Here is a 25698-nt window from a genome sequence, read left to right on the forward strand (position 1 = left end):
TTCCTCACTTTCTGCCATAAATATGGTGTCATCTGCCTATCTGAGGTTATTGATATTCCTCCCAGCAATCTTGATTCCAGCTTGTGCTTCATCCAGCCTGGCATTTCACATGATGAATTCTGCATGTAAGTTAAATAAACAGGGTGACAATACACAGCCTTGACGTACTCCTTTTCCTATTTGGAACCAGTCTGTTGTTCCATGTCCAGTTCTAACTGTTGCTTTTTGACCTGCATTTCTCAGATTTCTCAGGAGGCAGATCAGGTGGTCTGGTATTCCCATCTCTTTAAGAATTTTCCACAATTTGTTGTGATCCACGCAGTCAAAGGCTTTGGCATAGTCAATAAAGCAGAAGTAAATGTTTTTGTGGAACTCTCATGCTTTTTTGATGATCCAACAGTTGTTGGCAAATTTGGTCTCTGGTTCCTCTGCCTTTTCTAAAACAAGCTTGAACATCTGGAAGTTCACAGTTCACATACTGTTGAAGCCTGGCTTGGAGAATTTTGAGCATTACTTTACTAGTGTGTGAGATGACAGCAATTGTGTGGTAGTTTGAGCATTTTTTGGCATTGTCTTTCTTTGGAATTGGAATGAAAACTGACTTTTTCCAGTCCTGTGGCCACTGCTGAGTTTTCTAAATTTGCTGGCCTATTGAGTGCAGCACTTTCACAGCATCATCTTTGAGGATTTGAAATAGCCCAACTGGAATTCCATCAGCACCACTAGCTTTGTTCATAGTGATGCTCACTAAGACCCACTTGACTTCACATTCCAGGATGTCTGGCTCTATGTGAGTGACCACACCATTGTGGTTATTAGGGTCATGAAGATCTTCTTTGTACAGTTCTTCTGTGTATTCTTGCCACTTATTCTTAGTATCTTCTGCTTCTGTTAGGTCCATTCCATTTCTGTCCTTTAATGAGTCCATCTTTGCATGAAATGTTCCCTTGGTATCTCTCATTTTCTTGAAGAGGTCTCTAGTCTTTCCCATTCTGTTGTTTTCCTCTATTTCTTTGCATTGATCACTGAGGAAGCCTTTCCTATCTCTCCTTGCTATTCTTTAGAACTCTGCATTCAAATGGGTATATCTTTTCTTTTCTCCTTTGCCTTTAGCTTCTCTTCTTTTCACAGCTATTTGTAAGGCCTCCTCAGACAACCATTTTGCCTTTTTGCATTTCCTTTACTTGGGGATGGTCTTGATACCACCTCCTGTACAATGTCAAGAACCTCTGTCCATAGTTCTTCATTCTTCAGGAACTCTATCAGATCTAATCCCTTGAATCTATTTGTGACTTCCACTGTATAATCATGAGGGATTTGCTTTAGGTCATACCTGAAAAGTCTAGTGGCTTCCTCTTTCTTAATTTACGTCTGAATTTGGCAATAATTGGCAATAATAATTGTCAGTAATAATAATGAATTGGCAATAATAATAATGATCTGAGCCACAGTCAGCTCCCAGTCTTGTTTCTGCTGACTGTATAGAGTGTCTCTATCTTTGGCTGCAAAGAATATAATCAGTCTGACTTCAGTATTGACCATCTGGTGATGTCCATGTGTAGAGTCTTTTCTTGTGTTGTTGGAAGAGAGTGTTTGCTATGACCAGTATGTTCTCTTGACAAAACTCTATCAGCCTTTGTCCTGCTTAATTCTGTAATCCCAGGCCAGATTTGCCTGTTGCTCCAGGTATTTCTTGACTTTCTACTTTTACATTTCACTCCCCTATAATGAAAAGGACATTTTTTTTTTTTGGAGTGTTAGTTCTAGAAGGTCTTGTAGGTCTTCATAGAACTGTTCAACAAGCTTCTTCAGCATTGCTGGTAGGAGCATATTCTTGGATACTGTGATATTGAATGGTTTGCCTTGAAAATGAAGCACACTGGATAAAAACAATTGCTAAAAGTAATACTCTAATTTTCTAGAGAATTTGTGTTGCTATGGTAAAGAAGATCTACTTTCAAGGGTATTGGATTGTAAATTATTAGGATGCTAAGGTAATCTGACATTAGAGTTGAATATTTGATAGGCAAGTATGTGGCTATGATTTTACTTTGTTGCTTTTGGTTTTATTTTTGCAAGGAACTATTCAAAGACCCCCAATTGAGCACATCTGTAAAGTTTAAACTACATGATAGATCATTATTGGATCTAGGAAAGACTGCGTTTCCTTTCTAATTCTCTAAAAATTATCCTTGACTTCTTACTTTCAACATGCGTATACCTGTGGTGGATTCATTTTGATATATGGCAAAACCAATACAATATTGTAAAGTTAAAAAATAAAATAATAATAAAAAAAAGATTATATTTAACTAGGCAACTCCAGAATTAAACTCATATTTTATGTAAAATAGCAAAAGATGATGATAACATAGGAATTAGGCAAAGATGACCCTACAGAACACTTAATCCAGGGCCCTTAGCCTGAGAGTATTAGAAATAAGAAATCTGCAATATGTAACCATGGGACAACCAATCTATTTATGACATGACTATTGCTGACTGTCAGAGTGATTCTCTCAATTCAATTAAGAATTGGAATTGAGATGTAAATGACTATAAAAATTTTAAGGTGTTCAGTTTTAAGTACTTTAAAGTTAAATAATGAAGTTAGGGAACTCTGAAGATGACAAGATGAAAGTAGCTATGATAAAACCCCTGTATGCACCTGAATCATGTTTGATTCATATTTAATGTTTTTACATCAAACAAAAACTCTTAGCCAACTCCTAACAGTAAACACACACACATCTTACACAAGGGTTCTTGACCATTTGTACCAATTTAAAAACACTGAATTTTTTTACTTTGACTGTTGGAACAAGTCATAAGGATATAAATATTAATCATGATCCATCCAATCCAGCTGGGGTTGAATTTTCTAATTGGAAATTTCAGAATAATGAATGAGTTGCATACAAACACACACCCATTAGACAAAGGCTATATGACACTTAGTTGGAGCAGGGAGCAAAAACTAATGCCTGAATAATTTTGGTATCTAAACCCTAGAAGGTAGTGATTATTCTGCGAACAGATCTTCACTAGAACTTGCTACATTTATTCACTCTAGAAATACTTTGAACTTGCCCAGATTTGATAATAATAAAATTATTTAAGGGGTTAGTTATCTGAAATAGTTGTGAATTGCTAATCAAAGATTCTGAAATACAGTGATCCACCCTTACTGTTCAAATTCAATATTTTGGAAAGATTCAATAAACATTATTTATATCACCTGTTTATTAATTTTATGAACCATGAATATAATTCAAGACACTTGGCGAGAATTACTATATTAGGAACTGATATAATCATATTAATAGCTTTAAAATCAGAAATTTTATGGTTGATGCTTTTATTTATACCCCATGGATAAAGATGATAATATTTTACATAATGAGAGTTATCTCATCTGGCATTTCTGCTCATGTTTATTGCCCAGAGAGATCACTGACCACTTAAGAAAAACCATGCATTTTACTCAACTCAAACCTAAATCATTCAACAAATATTAATGGGGCACCTAAAATGTATTAGGCTTGGGAGAGACTGTTTTTACACACACACACACACACACACACAAAACCATAAATGCCATAAAGACTAAGATAAACAGAATTTACATAAACAAATTCTTAAAAAAAATTTGTTTAATATCTTTTTGTATATCAATTGAATTATAGCATATGTAGTAGTTTGGGAGAAAACCCTTGCTATGTATACAACAGACAGAAGATTAATTACCAGAATACATATAAAAAGAACCATAGATATCCCCAAAAGTCAAATGAACAAGAGGTATGAAATCCAAATAACAAAAAATGGCAATAGACTTTCATTCCTTGTAAAAGTGTGGGAAGAGAAATTGCATACACATGAAAATATATATCCAAATGTAAATAAATGTAGGTATATATGTAGACACAGATAAATATACATGAAAAAAAGAAGGACTGAGGATCTGGAATGTTGATAGTATAGTCTAAGTGCTCAAGCACTGTTGGTGAAAGCGATAATGGCTTCAGTCTTTTTGGATGGAAGTTTTTGAAAATATCTACCAAAATATGATTTGGGTCAAATCCATTGACCCAATAAATCTACTTCTATGAATATATCTAGTCAATAATAACAGAAATATCTAACACTAAATGATATCTAACACTAGTTGACAGCCACTGTTCTAAGTGATTTATATATCTTTTTTCATTTAATTTCAAAAATCTCTGAGGATGGCCATATTATTATAAATCCCATTTGACAGTTAGGAAAGTAAGTACAAAGAGCTTAAGTAAATACAGTGGGGTTACATGGAACCAAGATTTGAACTAACCCAAGCAGTCTGCTTCCAGGATTCTCTTTCTTAATGCTTCTACATTTTTCAGAATTAACCTCCCAAGTTCATCAAAATGTTATTTCAATAATGTTTTTGGAATTTTTTATAATAGCAAACAACTGGTAATGCTGTATATTGCTATGATTAGATAAGCTTTGATACATCTATATATTATAATACAATTTAGCTACAGAGTCAAATGATACAACCTTTTGTGAATTAAACATAAAATACTGAAGAACATATTCAGTTAAAAAAAATGAAAATAGTACTCATTATATGATCTTATTTACTTCTATATGTGTGTATATGTATGTATATTCATGCAAATGCATAGGAAGAGGATTTGAAGGAAGGCTGACAGGGGTGGTGATGAAAGCATTTTATTTGCATCTGATATATATACTACAATTTTTAAAAATATGAGCCCAATGAGCGCTACATAAAAATGGAACCAAACAAACACATTAAAAAAATAACAGATACAGTTCCTTTATAGCTTAGTGGAGGGGAAAAAAAGTACTTTAAAAATAGGTAAATGCTACAACTGGGGAAGTACATGGAACCATTGGAGCTCCTGGGGAGAAATCATATCAAACTTGATTCATGGATGATGATGGTATTTTAGGAGGAGGTGGCAGCATTCACTCATTCATTAAATACTGTTTTAGACATATGCAAAAACCTAAAAGCGTCAGGAAGCGTGTTGAGCTTTGGGTCTGAATATGGTTCTACATGGTTGGTATGTGGACTGCTAGGGTTGAAAGTATAGGGTGAAAAGTTAACTAAATCACATAGGGCCTTGTTGGCCATGTTCTAAACTTTTGACTTTGCGTTAAGGTGAGTGAGAGATCAAAGTTTATGAAGGTTCTCTAGTAGCACTGTAAGAGTGAGTGCAATGTGGGCAAGCTTTGAGGCAGGGAGAACCATCAGGACAATCAAGAAGTTATCAGGATGCAGGATGCGTGTGAAAATGAAGATAACTGATGAACTAGAGAAGGCAATGGCACCCCACTCCAGTACTCTTGCCTGGAAAATCCCATGAACAGAGGAGCCTGGTGGGCTGCAGTCCATGGGGTCGCTGAGAGTTGGACACGACTGAGCGATTTCACTTTCACTTTTCACTTCCATGCATTGGAGAAGGAAATGGCAACCCACTCCAGTGTTCTTGCCTGGAGAATCCCAGGGACGGGGGAACCTGGTGGGCTGCCATTTGTGGGGTTGCACAGAGTCGGACACGACTGAAGTGACTTAGCAGCTTAGCAGCAGAGAGAACTCAGTAAGTAGAATAGAAAGAACTTGAAGATTCATTTGACTTTGAAGTTTCTGAGTGAGGAGTAGGAAACTAGGAAAATGTAAACAGTTTTTATAAGTATCCCCTTCAATTCTCATCTGTATGTTCCTCACGCACTAAGTACTTAATAATATTTTCCATTTAAACTAATTAACTGTGATGATCTAGGCAGTTCACTGTTTAAAGGCAAAGGCAATATTTTTTTCATGCTGTGTCCCTTTTCCTGGCACAGTGCAAATCAAGAACTTAATAATTCTCATCAGATGAAGACAGAAGCAAAGCAGGTTCATTATTATAAAAATACAAATAAATACACATGAAATACTAGTAACAAAACCAACAATAAAAACTGACCAGTGACTGGCCACAGTGAGGAAAAGCAGTTGTCTGTCCACTACACCAACAATATTGAATACAAGTGTCATCATTTACTTCAACATTTAGCATTTCAAGGGATCACAGAGGCATATAAATTATGTGTTGTTACAATAAAGCATGTCAAAATGATTGAGAATTTCCTCCTCATAATATCATATTCACTCAGTGATATCATGGTTGATACTGATGAAAAAACACTTATTAAGTAACAAAAATTCAAAATTCATAGGTACATATGTGTTTTCAGACGTGCCATACTCTTTACAGATGTATTCGTGTTAACTCAACCCAAAACTGATATACACGGATTATTTAAAAAAAAACCTGCATGCTGCACATTTTGCTGGAAACATCAAAACCTGTGCTTATGATACCAGCCAGAAACTACATTTTTATGACTTATGAAAGAAATTAGGCCCTACACTCAAAGGGCTGGTTATTAAATATTGTTATCTTTTAAACAAATCAGCATGCTGAAAACATTTGTATTTTCAGATACAAATTTCAATAGAAATTAACGTGGACCTTAAACATTAATAAAATATCCAAAAATGCTATTAATAAAGATTACCTTTGCTGAGCTAATTTTCCTAAAGTATTTTTAAAAGGTTAGCACTAGAGAGTTAACTTTCAAAATAAGTTCAACAAGCCTTCTTTAAATATGTGGTTTCTGTTTACATGAGATACAGATGAAAATATGATAATAACGTCAAGGAAAATAAGTTGTTTTCCCAGTTACATATAAATACCTTTGTTTGGGAGTCTTTACCATTTTATTTTCAATTTGTGCTCAAAACAAGAGCACAGCAGCCTATTAAGAAAAGGAAGAAGAACAACTGGAGGTTATATAAGGACAGCTGCTTCTAATCATCATGTCAACTGATACACAGTTAGAAATCTACCTCTCCAAAGAAAGAAAATCAATATTTATAGAACAGCCAGCACGTCAAATATACAGTCAGTGCTGTGACTCCACTCTATTAAAGTTCTTAAGCTTTTTACCTGTGACCAATAGGAAAAAAAAAAAATGTTGCCATTTATAATGGGATGTTCTGTGTAGAGTGGTTTCTGCTTACATCACATCACTTCAAAGGATTTGCTAGGACAATCAGATTGGCTCAAGCTGAAACAGCCCAATTACTAGTAAGAACTGCCTCAGGCTTTAAAAGCCTACAGGGCTTTAAAAATCGATGAGGCTATAGTATTTGCATCCTTAAAAAGACAGCCAAAAAGCAAACTAAACAAATGCTGAAAATGCATGCCTCAACACTATTTCAAAGTATTGCTTCTCTTCATTCATATATCCATTTAGGGGACATAATTAGACATTGCAACTCTATCAATATTGCCAAAGGGTAATGGGCATACGGAAGACAGGACATATAGTAAATATTTTGAAAAAAGCAAGTAAAAGTAATTCACACATGTATCTATTTATATGTCTCCTTTTAACGTTAAATTATTGGGGGTCATGAGAAAACATAAATCGACATGTGTAAAAGTAATCATTTTAAGTTTATGAGCTCTTAAGCTGCTTTATTAGAAAATGTTATTGTCCTCCTAAATTGTGCCTATTAGATGTTTATATTAGTCCTGGAAGATACAAACATATGACTGTATGTGCCAATAATTATGGTAGAATCATATAACATAAAGCACACAGGTAAGCCGATGGAACCTTCTTTTCTGGTGGCAGAGTCAGAGGAATGAGAATGCAGGTATATGAAAAGTATGTTTCACCACTCTTTTGTCAGTGGATCTGCTATCAAGGGTTGGAATAGAGAGCTGGGACAAAGTGTTCTGATTTGCTGCGATTATTATGAAGGGATTCCTTGATACAGAGCAGACATCCATAGAGAATTCCATAGAAAAGAAGAAACAAAACGGACCCCCCTTTAAAAATTCAGTCATTCATTCAGAACTTATTGTTCTAATTATTCAACACATATATTTTTCAAGGACTGTAAAGTGACAGGAAGGTTTCTAAGCACTGTAACACTGGTCTCTGAACTACTTTGGCTATAGAGATAGGTAATAAAAATAAAACAATATAGCACACAGTAAGAATTGATTGGCCATTGTATCAAAACTGCAAGAAATACACTTTTGAGAGAGAAAGAGTACCCATTTAGTTCAAGACAGAACTGAAGCATCCTTAAACCAATCAATAAAGTAGAAAGGTAGTATTTTATAGAGCATATTGGAAGGCAGCAAAATTTGTCAACATTCAATCACAAAGACTCAGTACTTAAAGATCACATTTGAACAACTACATAAGTGGAGAATAAGATTTTATACTAGAAGCCCTGGTATGAAAAATGGGAGTCTCCTTATAAAATATTTTGGAAAAATGAACAGATACACAGAGGTAATTCTAGAAAGAACTGTAACATTTTCCTTAACCAGATTTTTATGGAGTTTCTGGAGACTTAAAATTTACTATAAACTTTTTAGATTTTTCATAAACCTGTATTTGTGTGTGTGTGTGTTTATGTACACTTTAGAAAAGGATGTAATTCTAAGTGTAAATGCACATGCATGTATTCCTCCGATCTACCCCCACACCAACTTCTCTTCATACAAACTTAAGTGAAAAAGAGAAACCCCATGATTTTAGATGATAGCAAAGAAATTTATGATTTGAAGAGTCACAGAAACTGTCAGTAATGACAAAAATAGTTACCAACTCAAAGAAGGCTTTCCATCATACAAATGACAGATTCCTGACTTCCTCAATACAACCTATTTTATCTGTTTTTGCATGATCTGAAACCTGCCTAGAGCTAGAATTGTTTATAGGCATCCAACTCTAGTTTCCAGCTTACTTCCCATCTTCCTTTTCCACTGAGAAGCAATTTATTGTTTCAGATTTGTGATTTTCTCTCTTTGCCCATATAAAGCAGGCAGGTTCCACACTCAGCAATGCTGTCTCTGAGACATACAAAATCATAAATGCCCCTAAGGAAATTCCCAGATATTTTTCAGCATATAACTCAGAAGTCCTTTTATTGCTTTCCAAAGTACCTTTCTGGGCTTAAATGACCCAATTTTATAAGAATAAACCTTCCAAATGATATTTATTGTAATGAAAAAACTACATTTTCCAGAATATACAAACAGTCCCTGTTGAGCAGCAAGTCATTAGTTCCAGATAGCAGGCATTCTTTTTCACCTTTAAACTCTGAAGCTTGTCATTTCACTACATTATGAGAAATGGTTCTACCATTTATCTGCCTTTTTCATTCAATGTGAAATTATACAAAAGACTAACACCTGGCTTCACAAATAATATTCATGAGTAAATATAATACACATAGTTACAATTATTTGCAATTACTTATATTCCTGAATGTATACTGTATATAATCACACATAACACATTTCTTTCTTCCATTACTTCTTTTTTCATGTTTGAGCTTATGTATCTCTCAAGTAATGATTTGAATTCAAAAAGTATCATCAAAAGAAAATGAAAGGTTATATAAATGTCACTGCTTTGCTGCAAATTTGCATGCTCTCTCTTTGTGAGAGAGCTCAACTTTGTGAACATCTGGACTGGGTTTCTATTATTAACAAGACATACATCTATATGAGAAACAGTGTTCCTGGCAATAGCTTCTTGACACAGGGGAGGATTAAAAACGTGTGAAGAAAGTCCTTCTCCTAATCACACATTTACACATGCACTGCACCAATTTTTCTTTTCTACAGAGTAATACTGGATCTTAACAAGAAAGCTCATACTGCTCATTCTCTTCTTCATCTATAAAAGAAGGATTTTCACAGTTTCATATCTACTTTCAGAACCTGAGCATGTCATTTAGAACCCACACTGACTTTTCTAAACTTGTGATGGATGATAATGTAGAAAAGAGGTTGTGGGCATGGGTTTTTGTTGCTGTTCTTGCAGGCTACATAATAATGGCATTGATGACATAAGTCCCATCATAAACTATCAAAAATAGAACACAACAAATTATTTTACCAATACAGCTGAATTCCTATTATATAATTTATGATTTGCTTTCTTTGTCTAGATTGGAGATCTTAAAGGCGACCCTGTCTTCCTCTTATTTGTATCTTCTCATAATGTTTCATTTTTTTACTTAAAAACAATGTGATATCTCAGAGTTTTTTTTTATGAAATATGGCTGTTGGAGATATTCTAGAAAATTTTAAAGAATGAAATCACTCATAATAACATCATCCAGTAATGGAATTTTCTCACAATGATTTATTTTTTTCTCTTTTAACAGGTTTAAAATTTTTGTCTCTTAATATTTTAATTATTTGTTTTCTTTTAAAATTTGTTTTCAATCAATTTTGAAAAATAAATATTATGCATTATAAAGAAAATTTATAATATATAGAAATTGATAAATAATATGTTATAATTAATATAATAATAATAAAAGAACTAATGAAATTACTCATAACCTCACCACCCAGTGATATCCTACATTTACTTCTATTTCCATATCTATCCTACTCTGTAACTAAAGTAGGATGCTATATTATTGTCATATATTATTGCTTTTTCACATATATAGATGAGTAACTTACTGTTATTAAATATTATTTAAAGTAGTTTTTATATCTGCATAATTTTCCATCTTGTTCCTGTGGGAAATCACTCACTCTCTCCCTACTCAGGTATTTAAGAAAATAATGCAGAAAAAAATCTCTGTAACAACATTAAAAACAAACAAACAAAAACATTAAAAACATTTCTTACCAACCCAGTCAGCATTATGTGTGAAACATAGAAATAAAGACTACTTTTAAAATTTTTTTCTTAAATTGAACTGATACATGTTAATTAAATTTGGATCTCCTATATATTGCTTGCTTCATTTTTTTATTTTTTAGCATAATACTTGTACTCATAAAGAAACAAATGAGAAAAGAATGTTCAGGCATTTGCGACAAGAATAGTCTTTCTCATTTTAGGTCAAGATTCACCTCACAGGACAACTTTTCAAACACAATCTTCTACAATATTACAGTGATAAACAATACCTTATTTAAAGGAGTGGAATAACAGCAATAATGTGACATATAATCAGCATTCTTAAAACTTGGTTTTCCCATGCAGAAGAAGAAAGATGTCAGAATGGCTTACCTGGGGATATGATATAGAAGAAATCTTTAAATTCATCCATCCAAACTTCTGCCAGTCTCCTGTTGTTCTTGTTGATGACATGACCAGTGCCACCAGGGAACGTGTAGGGAGTTGCCTTCCGAAAAACGTGACCAACGTGGGAACAAGTCACAATCTCCAATGAGCCTCCACACTGCCAAATCTAGAAGAGAGAGCAATTGCATAATAATCATTGTAGATAATGCAGTAATACCATCTGAGAAGCAACTGAGACTAAAGGCCAAATCTTCAGATCTTATGTGGTTCAAACAAACATCACACGGACATAAGATGCAGAACTAGTACACTTGGGTTTGGCAAAGGCTTCTAATCTGGAAGATTTGATGTGTTTAAATATTGTAGTATTGGAATTGGGGAAGTAAGATGGAATTATTTTTACATGCCTTTATTAGACTACCAAAGTTTTAGTTTGGTATTAGAGTTAACCTAATTTCTATTTAATATATATTTGTTACTCAAAATTTTCTAATAACTGAATTTGTACATGATGAATGCCATGCTCAGTAACTGAATTTGATTTGGAGAAAATCAATTTATTGTTCCCAACCACCTGGATTTCTAAATAACTATTTATTTTCAGCTGTCCATATCCCCTGTATCTTAGGCCTTTGACTATGTTTTTGTTAAAACATGATAAGTATCCTTTATATCTGTTCAACATGTATGAAACCTTTAAAGCCCACTCCTAAGATCATTTCTTTTAGGAAGCTCTGTGGGGATACTTAGTATCATGTGACTTTTGTAATTTAAACACACTTGTATTAAGAATGTATTATAATGTATTTTAAACAACTGTTTACTTCACTATTGCTTCATTAAAACTATGAACTCTTGAAAGACATATGCCATATATTTATTGGTATCCTGGATTTACTCTTCAGTTGGGGATAGGTATTAAGTATACATAAAACCGTTCTTTCTTTGTTATTAAAGTGTCTAATGGTTTATGATGTTTATCTTTTTTGTAAATTGTACCTTTTATCATTAAAAAATTCATATTTGTTTAATTTAAAAACGTTTATTCCTACAAAATTATATAGCCATAGGTTACAATAGTGTGTGTTCATTACATATATTCATATAAATATATAGATATATATGCACATATACTCATTTATTCATTCCAATAAATAAAACTCATAATTATTGCTATTTTTAATTGGAAAGACTTGATTTTATGCTGTAAATAACATTATTCTTATTTTGAAAGAAAAAGTTTTCTCCTATAGATTTCTCAAGTAATATTCATCTTAGAAGAGGGCGGCGATTGGTCTTGGGTATCAGTAGGAGACATTTAATTTTTCTAGAAAAAATATGATAATTAAATTATACTCATCAATAGTTGCACATTACATGCACAATCTATTCTTTTTCATTTTTTAATTGTTTAAGCAGTGTCTTGCTAATAGAAAATATGTTCCAACCCAACACTGAAATGATGGACAATAAAAAAGAGGAATGGAGTTCACCATTCTCTTAGAAAGACAGGATAGTTCTTTCTTAAATAATCAAATTACTTAACTGATCAGAAACCTTCTCATCTTTCTAACAAAAAGTCTATATACTTTCTTTTAATTACACACACCTCTTTATATTCTTCCTTTCTACTAAAATGGAAAAAGTTGATTCCTCTCCTATCAAAGACAAATCAATACTTGTATGTCAGTCTAGGGCATATCCTTTAAGTCTATTTTAACTACTGGTTTAGTCCTCCCTTTGATTTTCTCCTGAACCATCAATTACTTTCCTCATTATTAGATTATGCCTATCTTTGTGTAGTATCTTCTAACACCTATCTTTCAAGCATATTTAAAAGAGATAAACAAACTAAAAATTATAAAACACAACAAAAATTCACCCCTTTATATTCCCATCCAACATTTTTTGTTTCCCTTCACTGTAATTAATATAAAAATTTTATAGATATATATTATATCCTTTCCTCGATTTTCATCCATTTTCCTACTCATTTGTGAAATGCTGTTTATCTCTATAGTTCCACAAAATTGCCATAATGACAATCACAATTTTTTCCTTTGATGAATACTTAGCAGACTCCTTTCTTGGATTCTCTTGCTTTCCATCCTACTATGTCACTATTTATACATTTTCACTCTGAATTTCTATTTAAATGTTGGCATTACTCTTTACTTGCTATCTCAGTGGTCTTATTTGTTATTACTTTATGTATGTTCTGAATACTCAAAACCCGAACAGTAACATCTCAGCCCAAACTTCTCTTGTGGGATCCAGACTTGTGTATCCAAACATCTACTTGTTACCTCCTCTTGCAAGACTCGGAGGCATCCAGTTAAATCTATCTGAAGTAGAATTGTTGATATATCTCCACTTGTCAACCAGGTCTTATTTTCTTTCAGTTTTTTTGTTTCTTTAAATCATCAATAAATGGAGCCACTATTCACCAGGTATTCAATTGAAAAACAAACCAAAAAAAAAGACAACATAACTCCCCTTCTCTTCTCTCCCCACCCCCCAAAATATCCCTAGAAGTCATCACTGATTTCTTTTTTTCTTTCATCACTTATGTTTCATCCATTAACAAATCCTGGTGGTGTTATCTATAAAATAATTCTCAACATAGTCATCTCTGTCTCTACTGCCATCATGCTTGTCCTAATCATCAACAAGTCTTGTCAGTCAACTGTAATAGACTCTTGTCTTTCCACTTTCATTATTGCTGTTCCATAATTTGCTTTGTGCTGAGAAATCAGAGTGGTCTTTAAAAATTTTAATCTTGTCATTTTATTCCCCTGCTTTAATCCTTCAATGGTTTCTCATTGCACTGTGAATTAAAGCTTTAAGCTGAACATTACTAGTATTTTTAATAACTGAAAGAGACCAGAAATACATAGAATCTGTTCTAAATGATGTCAGATTAGACAGGAATATTCTTCAGAGCATGATACAACAATTGGAGAAAAAATAACATTTTAAGTTTGTATACTCACTAAAATTCAGACTATGCAATAAACTCTGTTGCAAACAAACCAGTGATTTACAGCTGTCCTCAGGGTTCCCAATTTCTCTTTTTGCAAATATTGGATTAGCATTGTGGTTGTGTGAGGGCACTTATTTCTACTCTGCCACTTCTTGGTCTTACCCTGGTTCTGTAGGATTATGGTTTCTATGCCCTGAGCATGCACACAGAAAGGGAAAATATCCAGTCTGAAATCCTTTAAAAGTAGATTTCCAGTGTTCTCACTCGTAACATGAAAGAGCTGATCTTAGGTGGTCCTCTAACTTGCAATAAGACTTTGTGTGTCCATGTATAGGCATAATGCAGTAATGCTGAAGCTGAAACTCCAATCCTTTGGCCACCTGATGCGAAGAGCTGACTCACTGGAAAAGACCCTGATGCTGGGAAAGGTTGAAGGCGGGAGGAAAAGGGGAAGACAGAGAATGAGATGGTTGGATGGCATCATCGACTCAATGGTTTGAGTAACATGAGTTTGAATAAACTCCGGGAGAGGGAGGCCTGGCACGCTGCAGTCCACGGGGTCACAAAGAGTCAGACACGACTGAGCCACTGAACTGAACTAAATGCAGTAATGACTGTTGATTTACAAGACAGAAGGAAAACCTGTCCCTGATGTGGATTCTCACAGATGGAGGCAGCTTTCTGTAGTATATTTAAGAGAGACAAGAGAAGTAGAAGTAACTGTTCCATACTCAGTGAATACTGGCCTGTTTTGCTTGTGGGTCATATACTACTGACTCCTTGAATAAAGTGTATACTTTTCCCATTGCCATCTGTGCTCAAACAATGTGTAAATAAATATTAATATTGCAATTCCTAAGTAAAGCATCTCCCCAATACTTGCATGGAAATAAAAAGATCAAGGTAGAAAAGCATAATATTATGCATTAGTTAAGCTGATATCTGACCATAATAATCCCTGGTTAGTTTACATAAAAACAAAATATTTAACTGACCAGACAGTTACCAAGTACTTAGTAGACATTTGGGGAATGTGAAATGATTAAAAAATAAATAGTTTCCAGAAAACTATATGATTAAATATTAAAATGGAGAAAATTCCAACTGAGTGGAGTCCTTAATGACTATGATAATTTCCCTTAGTGCATCTTCAATAAATATTTGGGAAGGATGGAAGAAAGAAAAGAAAGAAGAAAAAATAAAAAAAGAGTGTGACACGGTCATTAAGAACTTGGGCTTAGAAATAAGCAAAAATAATTTTCTAGCAGCTCTCTTACTATCTAGTACACTTTTGAAAATTATTTATGTCTTCAAGACTTTAATGTTTCCATTAGAAAATAGGGATAATAATAACTACTTCCTAAGACTTCAATGAGATTGTGCTTATTAAGCACTATGCCTGACACTTCATATGGAAAGAAATAAAATGTCATTTGTATACTACTTAACTTTCACTGGAGAAGGCAATGGCACCCCACTCCAGTACTCTTGCCCAGAAAATCCCATGGATGGAGAAGCCTGGTGGGCTGCAGTCCATGGGATCGCTAAGAGTCAGACACGACTGGGCAACTTCACTTTGACTTTTCATTTTCATGCATTGGAGAAGGAAATGGCAACCCACTCCAGTGTTCTTGCCTGGAGAATCCCAGGGACGGGGGAGCCTGGTGGGCTGCCGTCTGTGGGGTCGCACAGAGTTGGACACGACTGAAGTGACTTAGCAGAAGCAGCAGTAACTTTCATTGTTTTTGCTATCAAGGAAAACCAAAATCTGTAGATTATTAGCTGATTCTTTCTTCTTAAAAAAATTAAACTTTCGTGAATTTTGCCTCCTTTTAGAACTGTACTATCAATGTTTAGGGGTTTAGGTGAGGAGTTTAAAAGAATAGCCAATTAGTTTCCAATTAGAATACTGAATTTTGTTCTCTGAAATTATTTACAACGTCTAAACAAACAATTTAAACTAAATAAAACATGATGTATCATCCACATGAATATGTGATGCATGAATTGTTTTGTACCACTGAACATATCTGATTGTTATTTCCTTGGCTTCCAAAAGATTAATATTTGTATATTACCTATCTCAAAGAAATTTGACCATGTGTAAAACACAAACTGTCCATTTATGCACAGAGGATTGAAGCTAGCTGGTTACTTACCTTTGTTTCCAAATATTTTTATGAGATTCTGATGATGGAGAAGGTTATTAATCAAAATGTAAAATACCCATTGCTCATTTGATAATGTGCTTGATTTTCTTCCCCTAGATAGAAGACAATTAACTAACATACATTACTCTTTTCATGTTTTTTGGCACCTACATCAGTGACATTTTAATTAAGGTTCATAAACTTCATAAACTCCAATTTAGCAATCTCAGTTCTAGTGCTACTATTGTTTCTAATTTTACAGGCTGTTGTGCCAAATTCATGCAGCTGCTTGTTTTTATACAATCTTTATCCTCCCTACCCCTCAACGCACACCCATACTATCACTGGTACAAAGTCATTGTTTAATATGGACTTAATAACAACCACCACAACATACATGAAGGACACACAGCACAATGGCTATGAGTGTGTAGGCTCTAGTTCCCAATATTGTATCTTAGCTCTGACATCCACTAGCTGGGTGAAGTCATCTTTTTGTGCTTTGATTTCAGGTAACAAGATGAGACTAGAAGAATCTACCCCGGAGGATGTTGTGAGGAGCAAGGGAAGCAGCACACATAACAATACTAAACTTTTATGTGAAAATGAATTTGAGTAAAGCAAACAGGGGAGATTTGTAAAGGGATTATTATAATCATCTAGAAAAGAGATGAGAATGACTTGGACCAGAGTGATGATGGCAAGGGAAACAGAGAAATTCAATAATCTGACATAATTTGGGGGATTAAAATTAAGAATTAATGTATGTGCTTTCCCTTATGTATCATTTCCTCTCTAATAAACTTATATCATATACATTTTCTTCCAGTAAACAGTACTTAACTATGCTATCTTGCATTGATCTCCATTTTCACTGAGTCATAACATTTACTACTTATATCATCCTACCTGCCTCATTTAGCTCTTCTGTATACTTTTCCATCTTGATAAATATTTGTGTATGTGTGTGTATGTATATTTAGGTGTATGTATATTGATATAAATACATTATATATATGTATATACACACACACACACACACACATATACACGGTGGCTCAGCTGGTAAAGAATCTGCCCGCAATGCAGGAGAGCCCAGTTCGATTCCTGGGTTGGGATTGGGAAGATCTGCTAGAGAAAGGATAGGCTACTCACTCCAGTTTTCTTGGGCTTCCCTGGTGACTCAGCTGGTAAAGAATCCACCTGCAATGTGGGAGACCTAGGTTCGATCCCTGGCTTGGTAAGATCCCCTGGAGAAGGGAATGGCTACCCACACCAGTATTCTGACCTGGAGAATTCCATGGAAGGTATTATAGTCCATGGGGTTGCAAAAGGTCAGATACAACTGAGAAACTTTCACTTTCATATATATATATATGAAATATATATAGCTTTCCTTGTGGCTCAGATGGGAAAGAATCTGCCTGTAATACAGGAGACCTAGGTTCGATCTCTGGATTGGGAAGATCCCCTGGAGGAGGGCATGGCAACCCACTCCAGTATTCCTGCCTGTAGAATCCCCATGGACAGAGGAGCCTGGTGGGTTATAGCCCATGGGGTCACAAAGAGTTGAATATGACTGAGAGACTAAGCACGGCATATATATAAACACACACCCATATACATATATATAAATTTATTATATATATATATTAATCTTATCTCCCAACCATATAATTATCTCTTTGAGAAAAAAAAAATCACACATTTCATTTTATGAAACTGAACTTCAGCATCACATGAAAGCCCTTTATGAAATAGTGAAGTAAGCCAGAAAGAAAAACACCAATACAGTATATTAACGCATATATATGGAATTTAGAAAGATGGTAATGATAACCCTGTATGCAAGACAGCAAAAGAGACACAGATGTATAGAACAGTCTTTTGGACTCTGTGAGAGAGGGAGAGGGTGGGATGATTTGGGGGGGAATGTCATGGAAACATGTATAATATCATATAAGAAATGAATTGCCAGTCCAGGTTCAATACAGGATCCTTGAGGTTGGTGCACTGGGATGACCCGGAGGGAGGGTATGGGGAGGGAGGTGGGAGGGGCTTCAGAATGGGGAACATGTGTGTGCCAGTGGCGGATTCATGTTGATGTGTGGCAGAACCAATACAATATTGTAAAGTAATTAGCTTCCAATTAAAATAAATAAATTTAAATTAAAAAAAAAAGAAACTGAGTATCATCACATGTTTCACTTTGTGTAAATGGTATAATTCACATGGTGAAAAAAAAATCACAACTTACATATACTGCTATATCGGTGTTTTGCAGAGTTTAAAATGCTTAAAATATTGGTTATAAGCTTCTTTTGTAGCTCAGATGGGAAAGAATCGGCCTGCAATGCCGGAGACCTAGGTTCGATCCCTGGATTGGGGAGATCCTATGGAGAAGGGCATGGCAACCCACTCCAGTATTCCTGCCTGGAGAATCCCCATGGACAGAGGAGCCTGGCGGTGGGCTACAGTCCATGGGGTCACAAAGAGTCAGACACAACTGAGCGACTAAGCAAAATATATATATTTACATGTATATATACAAAATATATATATTAATCTTATCTCCCCAACCACATAATTATCTCTTTGAGAAAAAATCACACATTTCACTTAATGAAACTGAACTTCAGCATCACATGAAAGTTATTTTATGAAATTGAGTATCATCATCACATACTTCACTTTATGTAAATGGTATAATTCACACAGTGAAAATAATCACAACTTATATACTGCTATATCGGTGTTTTACAAAGTTTAAAAATGCTTAAAATATTGGTTCTAATATATTTCAACTGATCTATTAATATTGATATAGGGAAATCTGGAAAAGTACACAGTATACGCAAATGTGTGTCTATCATAAAGTGGATTTAGGAACACAAGTTCTTATTTTCTTACTTCTGGCAAAAGGACAACTGAAACAAGATACTATGACTCAGTTTTCACCTATTACTTATAGTCATTGTTTGTATCAAATAATCCCTGTCAGCACTTCAACTCTCTACTTTGTTTATACATATTCAAGTAGACTGATGACAAATCCTTTCATTTTTATAATTGAAGCAAAGTGTAAAAGAGCTTGCAGTGAGATCCTGAAGGCACTGTGACCCTTGATAAGTTGGCATAAACACAAGAGGTATGGAAGTCATTTTTCAAAAGGGGCAGACAGAAGGGGCTCTGTAGGCATTTTCTATTTCATTCGTGACAAGAAACTTGTAAGCTCTTCTTCATAATCATTTTGATTTGGATAAATGTCTCATTTAATTGGTTGGTTTGTCTCTTAACCTAGTTTTCAGTTCACAGTGTATGGTCTGGAAGAGGTTTCCAGAGCTCAAGTCACATCCTGATATTATCATCATATCTCAAGATGAAGACTCTTCCATATCAAGCTGCTGTGGCCTTTAAAGTACTCACTTGAATTGCCAGAAATCAGATTCAACATATCTAATGCATCTATCCAGTAATAGATAATTTAAATTTTAATACAATCATTTTTATGAAAAAAGAAAGCATCAGATTTAAAACTGTAAGCCAGATTCTGAACTTGAAATGAACAATATCTGATTGTAGAATGTGAAACAAGTCAATCTTGATAGTCCTTGGAAAATTCACATGTAAAAGAAGAGGAAGAGAGGTTAATAATGACTAAGTTTTCCTTTGGAATTCTAGGATTCAGACCAATCTCCTTCTATGGAGCAAATGACACTTTTAGAGACCAGATTTTTAGATGGGAATGATAAAACTCTCAACATTTTCCTCTTTAGGGTCAGCTTACTTTACCTTAGCTGTCTTAGGAGTATATAGTAAAGACACTTTTCTCTGGATAGCAGAAAGTCTGAGTTTATAAAACATATTATGAGGCAATCGATGTGTTTGCTCCTCTCAAATCTGATAGTTCTATTTTAGAAATGTCACAGATGTTACAAAGACAAGGAAAACCACCAGATCACTTTCAACCTCCAGAGGTTTTCAAGAAATATCCAAATATTAGAGCAATTTGTTTGAAGATTTTATTTTCACCTTGGTATGAGATGTAGAAAATTTTAATCTGAATCTATACTATTTCATGGAGAAGGCAATAGCACCCCACTCCAGTACTCTTGCCTGGAAAATCCCATGGACCGAGGAGCCTGGTGGGCTGCAGTCCATGGGGTCGCTAAGAGTCAGACACAACTGAGCGACTTCACTTTCACTTTTCACTTTCATAAATTGGAGAAGGAAATGGCAATCCACTCCAGTATTCTTGCCTGGAGAATCCCAGGGATGGGGCAGCCTGGTGGGCTGCCATCTGTGGGGTTGCACAGAGTTGGACACGACTGAAGCGACTTAGCAGCAGCAGCAGCATACTATTTCATATTGGTTCTAAAACAATCTATTTATCAACTACTTTCCTTTATAAAATACTCTGTATCTTAAATTAGAACTGAACTTCCTGAAAGTCCCAAATTCAAAATGGACCTCTTATACCTACTCACTTCATACAGGACATAACACATTAATCCTGATTTCCTAAAGGGAAATCTCCCAAACTAGTGTATCTTTTTCCTTTGCCAAAGACTTAGCAAGTGACTCTTGGGGGCTAAGGGGCAGGGGATGAGCCACAAGGAAGGGAGAGAAGAAAAATAGAGCAGAAGCTGGAAAAGGTGTGCTTATCCTGGGTGTGACTAGAAGTGGAAGAACTGTTCTGAAAAGGAACTAGGCAGTCTATGTATGAACCACTGTGTATCACAAGTATAATGAGGTAGCTGTGGTCATAGATGGAGTCCTTTTAACCTTGTCTCCCATTCTTCACAAACACAAGCACACATTCGCAGCAGTTAACATGAAGAGTGACATACCTTTAAAGCACACGTGCCAACATTTTATAACATAAATTCTACTATTACTTTTTGCCTCTCAACAACTTTCTTCACCTCAGAGCATTCTGACCTTCAGAATTACACATCATGGCCGCTGAAATTTCTGGCATGAGGAGAACTGTTACTTGTCATTATTCCACATCTTATTGGGATTGCTGATAATACAGAAATTCTCAATTCTCCTTTAGATCAACAGAGCAACACACTGTCTTGATTATGTTATAGCAAGTCTTCCAATTGATGCTCAAATGACTTGTGAATATAGCAGGCAAGAAATGAAGAATATCAAGCAGCCTACCAGATATTGAAAATCCTATGTAATATAAGGTGGTTTTGCTTAAGAAAATTAGTACCAAACTTTTCATATTTACAAAAAAAGTATTGCTTTTCTATTAGCATAGATGGTTGCAAGCAGATAATTCATGAAAAAAAAAGAGCACAAGAGATATGTGATACAGTGATACTTTTTCATCTATCAAATAATAATCTTAAAGTTTGATAATACTGGAGGTTTTCTAATATTTAGTGCTTTGAAGGAGACTACTAAGAAAAATCTAGAATTATTGGAATTTATGCTTTTCTCATGGTATAATTAATCCTACAAATAAATTTCAACTGTGAAAAACTGCATATAGATGAGATTTTTGAGAACTAGATGGAAAGGTCTGTGATTATTAAATGAGGTTTGGGTCATATATTCTACATTTTACATTGCTGTCCTCCCATATCTGATGATCTGACTGCCTGTCAGTTATCGGTAACATCTGCTGCTAGCAGTCACAGAGCAGCTCATGACAGCTGTGTGATCCTGCCCTAGAATTCAAGCCAGAACAGTCACCTCTGAATATCAGTAGACCACCTGGGCATCCAGCTACAGTGTGTAACCACATCTCCTGCTCTTTCATTAATGCCAAAGATACAGAAAAAGAACTTGGATGCGGAAGGCAAAGAAAACCTGGTACCTCCAAAAAGAGTCATCCCTCAGTTACTGAATTTCTCCATCGTAAACCATCCACCTCCCCTGACTGCAGTTTAGTTTAAATGAACCTCCTATGTAACTTGCAAAGTGGTCAAGCCTTTTCAAATGGAAGGCCTGTGATCAGTATGAGGCAAGGGAATGACCTCTCAATTCTCAAGCAGTTTCCCTCGGGACTTGGCTGGCATCTACCGAGCAAATATTTACTAGCCATTGACTTTGTGTCAAGCACCATGCTGGACTCTGGGGCATGGAGAAAGAATAATAAAACATGGTTCTCCATCTTCAAGTAGTTCACAAGCCAGTCTAGTTTTGTGAGTGTAAGAACCAGGCATATTAAGGTCCAGTCATCAGCTTGCATTTGACAGTTGAAGAGCAGTCTCCCATGCCAACAAGAAAAGGACTGTCTTAAGAGGGACTCACTCTAACCATAATCCCTTCATGGACAGCATTTTCTTTTCCTGGTCTTCAATCATCTGGAGACATTCTGTTTAATATTAAGGACCTGAGACATTTTCAAACAAAATTATAAGTTCTACTTCAGATAAAGAAGCAGAATGTGTCCCTTTTCCTAGGGAACACCTATAAAACTCTAATGCCATGAATGGAAAACTATGATTCTCTTACATAAATCACCTTACATATATCTTCTTATATGTTGTAAAACTTTTAGTCAGATAAATGTGAAACATATAAAAATATCCATATTGATATGAAGCACTCATTACAAATACTCACAAAACCCACTGTGATGGGAAGTCATACTCTACTTTGACAGTTTTTGATTTTTTAAAAATAAATTGGTAGTGGTCAACATAGGTTACATTACACTTTAGAAGATGAATTAAGAAGGAAACATGAAATAGCAACCCTTAGACTATTACTTGGCTTACTGGACTTACTGGCCTGTGGACTTACTTGGCTTACTGGTTTGTGACTAATAAGTCACAAACCAGAAGAAGATGGCACATGGTTTATTTCTCCAGATCTGATGCTAAAAGCACAGTGAAGATAATTTCCTCATTAAAATTGCAACATGTCATTCTTGTGACATTTAAAGGTCGTTTCATAGAGAACATCAATGCTCATTCAGGTGCTTGCTGAAGAAGCTGTGTTTAATCCAAAATTTTCTCCTCTTACCAAGCTTCCAATATCAACCCCATCCTCTCTGTAGATAATCTTCTGCTTTCTACTCTTCTTGAGCTCAAAGAAGCTGACCCAACTTTCTATTTATTTCTACCTTGAAATATCTCATATAGGCTTAGTTGTTTCTTTCTATTTTAGGAGGGAGAGTCAACTCTCCAAAGCTAAATTCTGCCCTTAAGACCTTGAACTCAAATAGAGGAACACATAGACTGGGAGCAAAAGGTGTGGGTTTGATGCTCAGCCCTGACAACTTCTAGCTGCATGACTTAGTTTCTTTGCAACTCAAAACCTTTAATTATAGAAAAAGACAACTCATTCACAGTGCTTTGCTAAGAACACAGTGAAACAATAAGCATAAAACTGTGTTGCAAACTAAAAAGTGGTACTTTTCCATATCTTTAGAATATTCTTCCAATATCTGTAGGCATTAATCTGATCAGTTGTTCCTTCCTCTTTCTTCTTCACTATATCCTAGATTTTTAAATCCTTTCTATCAGCTTACATCTTACTTTATCTATGATAAAATAAGAATAGCAAATATAAACTAATTACTTTGATCATATTTACCCTTTAAGTTACTATGCATTTTCTTCCCTAATTACTGTGAATCTTCTTTAAAAAGTTTTTCTTTTCTCTATGTATCTTTACAATTCGATTTTCTTGACATCTTATATTCTAGTATTTTTCTTGATCCTATCATCTAAATTTGCACATGAAGCTTTTTATGAGCTTTCATAATTCTTTATCACTTCTCTGCAGCATTTGACACTGCTGACAATCACCATTACATTCTAAGTTCTTCTGATATATTTTTCTTCTTTCCTGACAGCTCTGATTTTGCATTCACTTTCTCTTTTTTTCTCCCACCCTTAAATGTATGTGCTACCTAAGGACATGCTTTGCTATTCTGCCCTCTGTATTCTCTTTCTTGGCAAATATCCATGCTCAAATACTTATTTAATTATAAGTTCTGTAAACCTAACTTTCAAATATGTCACCTTTCTTACACAATAATTTGCCCCCACTCTGCAGCACATTTTCAATTTCCTCAGATATACCTTTAACTTTCTATGACCTTAAAGAGTCAAGAGTTTCCATCCTGTTCCTCAAAACTGAAAGGAAAGCTTGTAGGTCCTGGAGCCTTCTCTTGCAAAGTCAGAGAAATGCTCAAGGAGCACTAGATTTTCATCAGGTCTAATTATCACTCATCATTCCAGTGTTAGAGTGGGACATTTTACCCTTAAACAGTTAATTTCTATATTCCTATCTAATTCAGAAATTACAAAAGTTAAGATAATTTCTCAAACCCAAATAAAAAAAAATAGAATATAAAGTTGTTTTACCAATTAAGGTGCAGAATGTAAAATCATAAGTAAAACTATAAGGTCCTACAATCCAGCATAGGGAACTATATTCAATATCCTATAATAAACCATGATGGAAAAACGTATAAAAAATGAATGTCTAATATGTATAACTGAGTCACTATGCTGTACAACAGAGATTGATATAACATTGGAAATCAACTATACTTCAATAAAAAATAAAATTAAAAAACAAATAAAATGTTGGTTGACCAAATGGAGAAAATATATAAGACCAAGACTGCATATTGCTGAACTATGAAAAAACAAAACGAGTAGAAAAGTGAAATCAAATCTTTGACAGTGGAGGAACTCATGTAGAAACATGTTTTAGTAGCCAGGTACAACATGGTGGCAACAGAGAAATGCTACACTACAATATTTATTTCAATTTTTGCATATTTCTAGTATAAATCAGTGGCTAGTTTGATAATAAAATATTTTAAGAATTTGTAATCAATCACGTTTGAATTCCTGCAGATATAATGAAATCTATTAAGATGAATATATTTTTACAGGGAATTTAAAAATCTATTAAAAATCTCCAACTACCTTTTCAATGGCACTTAAAACTCAATCTTACTGATAATTAATATTCAAATTCTGAACAGTTGTATCAATCTTCCCTCAATATTATTTTACATCCTCAAAAGAATCATTGCTGGTATCTAGAACCAGTTATTGCTGAAATCATTCAGCCTTATTTAAATAAATCTCCTAATTGGTTTCCTTTTTAAACTACATTTCTGGTTGACTAGAACAACAGTGAAATGATTGGTAGTCATGCACTTAAGACAGACATCACCAACAGTGACAGTATAATCATAGCTTAAGATGTTGCACATTTACTGCAGTAGTTACCATAGAGACTTAAATTTGGCTCTTTAATACAAAGTACATGAATTTCATTTTGAATGCATTCATTTTGGTTAGCAAGGTGCACCAGCTTTCCTAGTTGAATGCACATATATAGGCACAACAATTTTGGAATTTTGTCCCAGAAATCTTTAAGGGATCAAACATAGGTATATTTAAAAAAAATAATATATTCAGTTCCTGGAGT

The 25698-nt window shown here is 34.6% G+C and overlaps 1 protein-coding gene across 7 annotated transcripts in view; it reads right to left on the reverse strand.

The window, feature by feature from the left end:
* GALNT13 (polypeptide N-acetylgalactosaminyltransferase 13) overlaps positions 1 to 25698 on the reverse strand; it is a 655101-nt gene that overhangs the window by 190268 nt on the left and 439135 nt on the right. For all 7 annotated transcript variants that reach the window (XM_061437749.1, XM_061437740.1, XM_061437723.1 and 4 more), the window contains one exon: positions 11131 to 11311. In XM_061437749.1, the coding sequence (XP_061293733.1) occupies positions 11131 to 11311 (181 nt within the window). The remainder of the gene's footprint in view (positions 1 to 11130; positions 11312 to 25698) is intronic.

The sequence above is a fragment of the Bos javanicus genome, chromosome 2 (assembly GCF_032452875.1).
Source record: "Bos javanicus breed banteng chromosome 2, ARS-OSU_banteng_1.0, whole genome shotgun sequence".
NCBI classification, from domain to species: domain Eukaryota; kingdom Metazoa; phylum Chordata; class Mammalia; order Artiodactyla; family Bovidae; genus Bos; species Bos javanicus.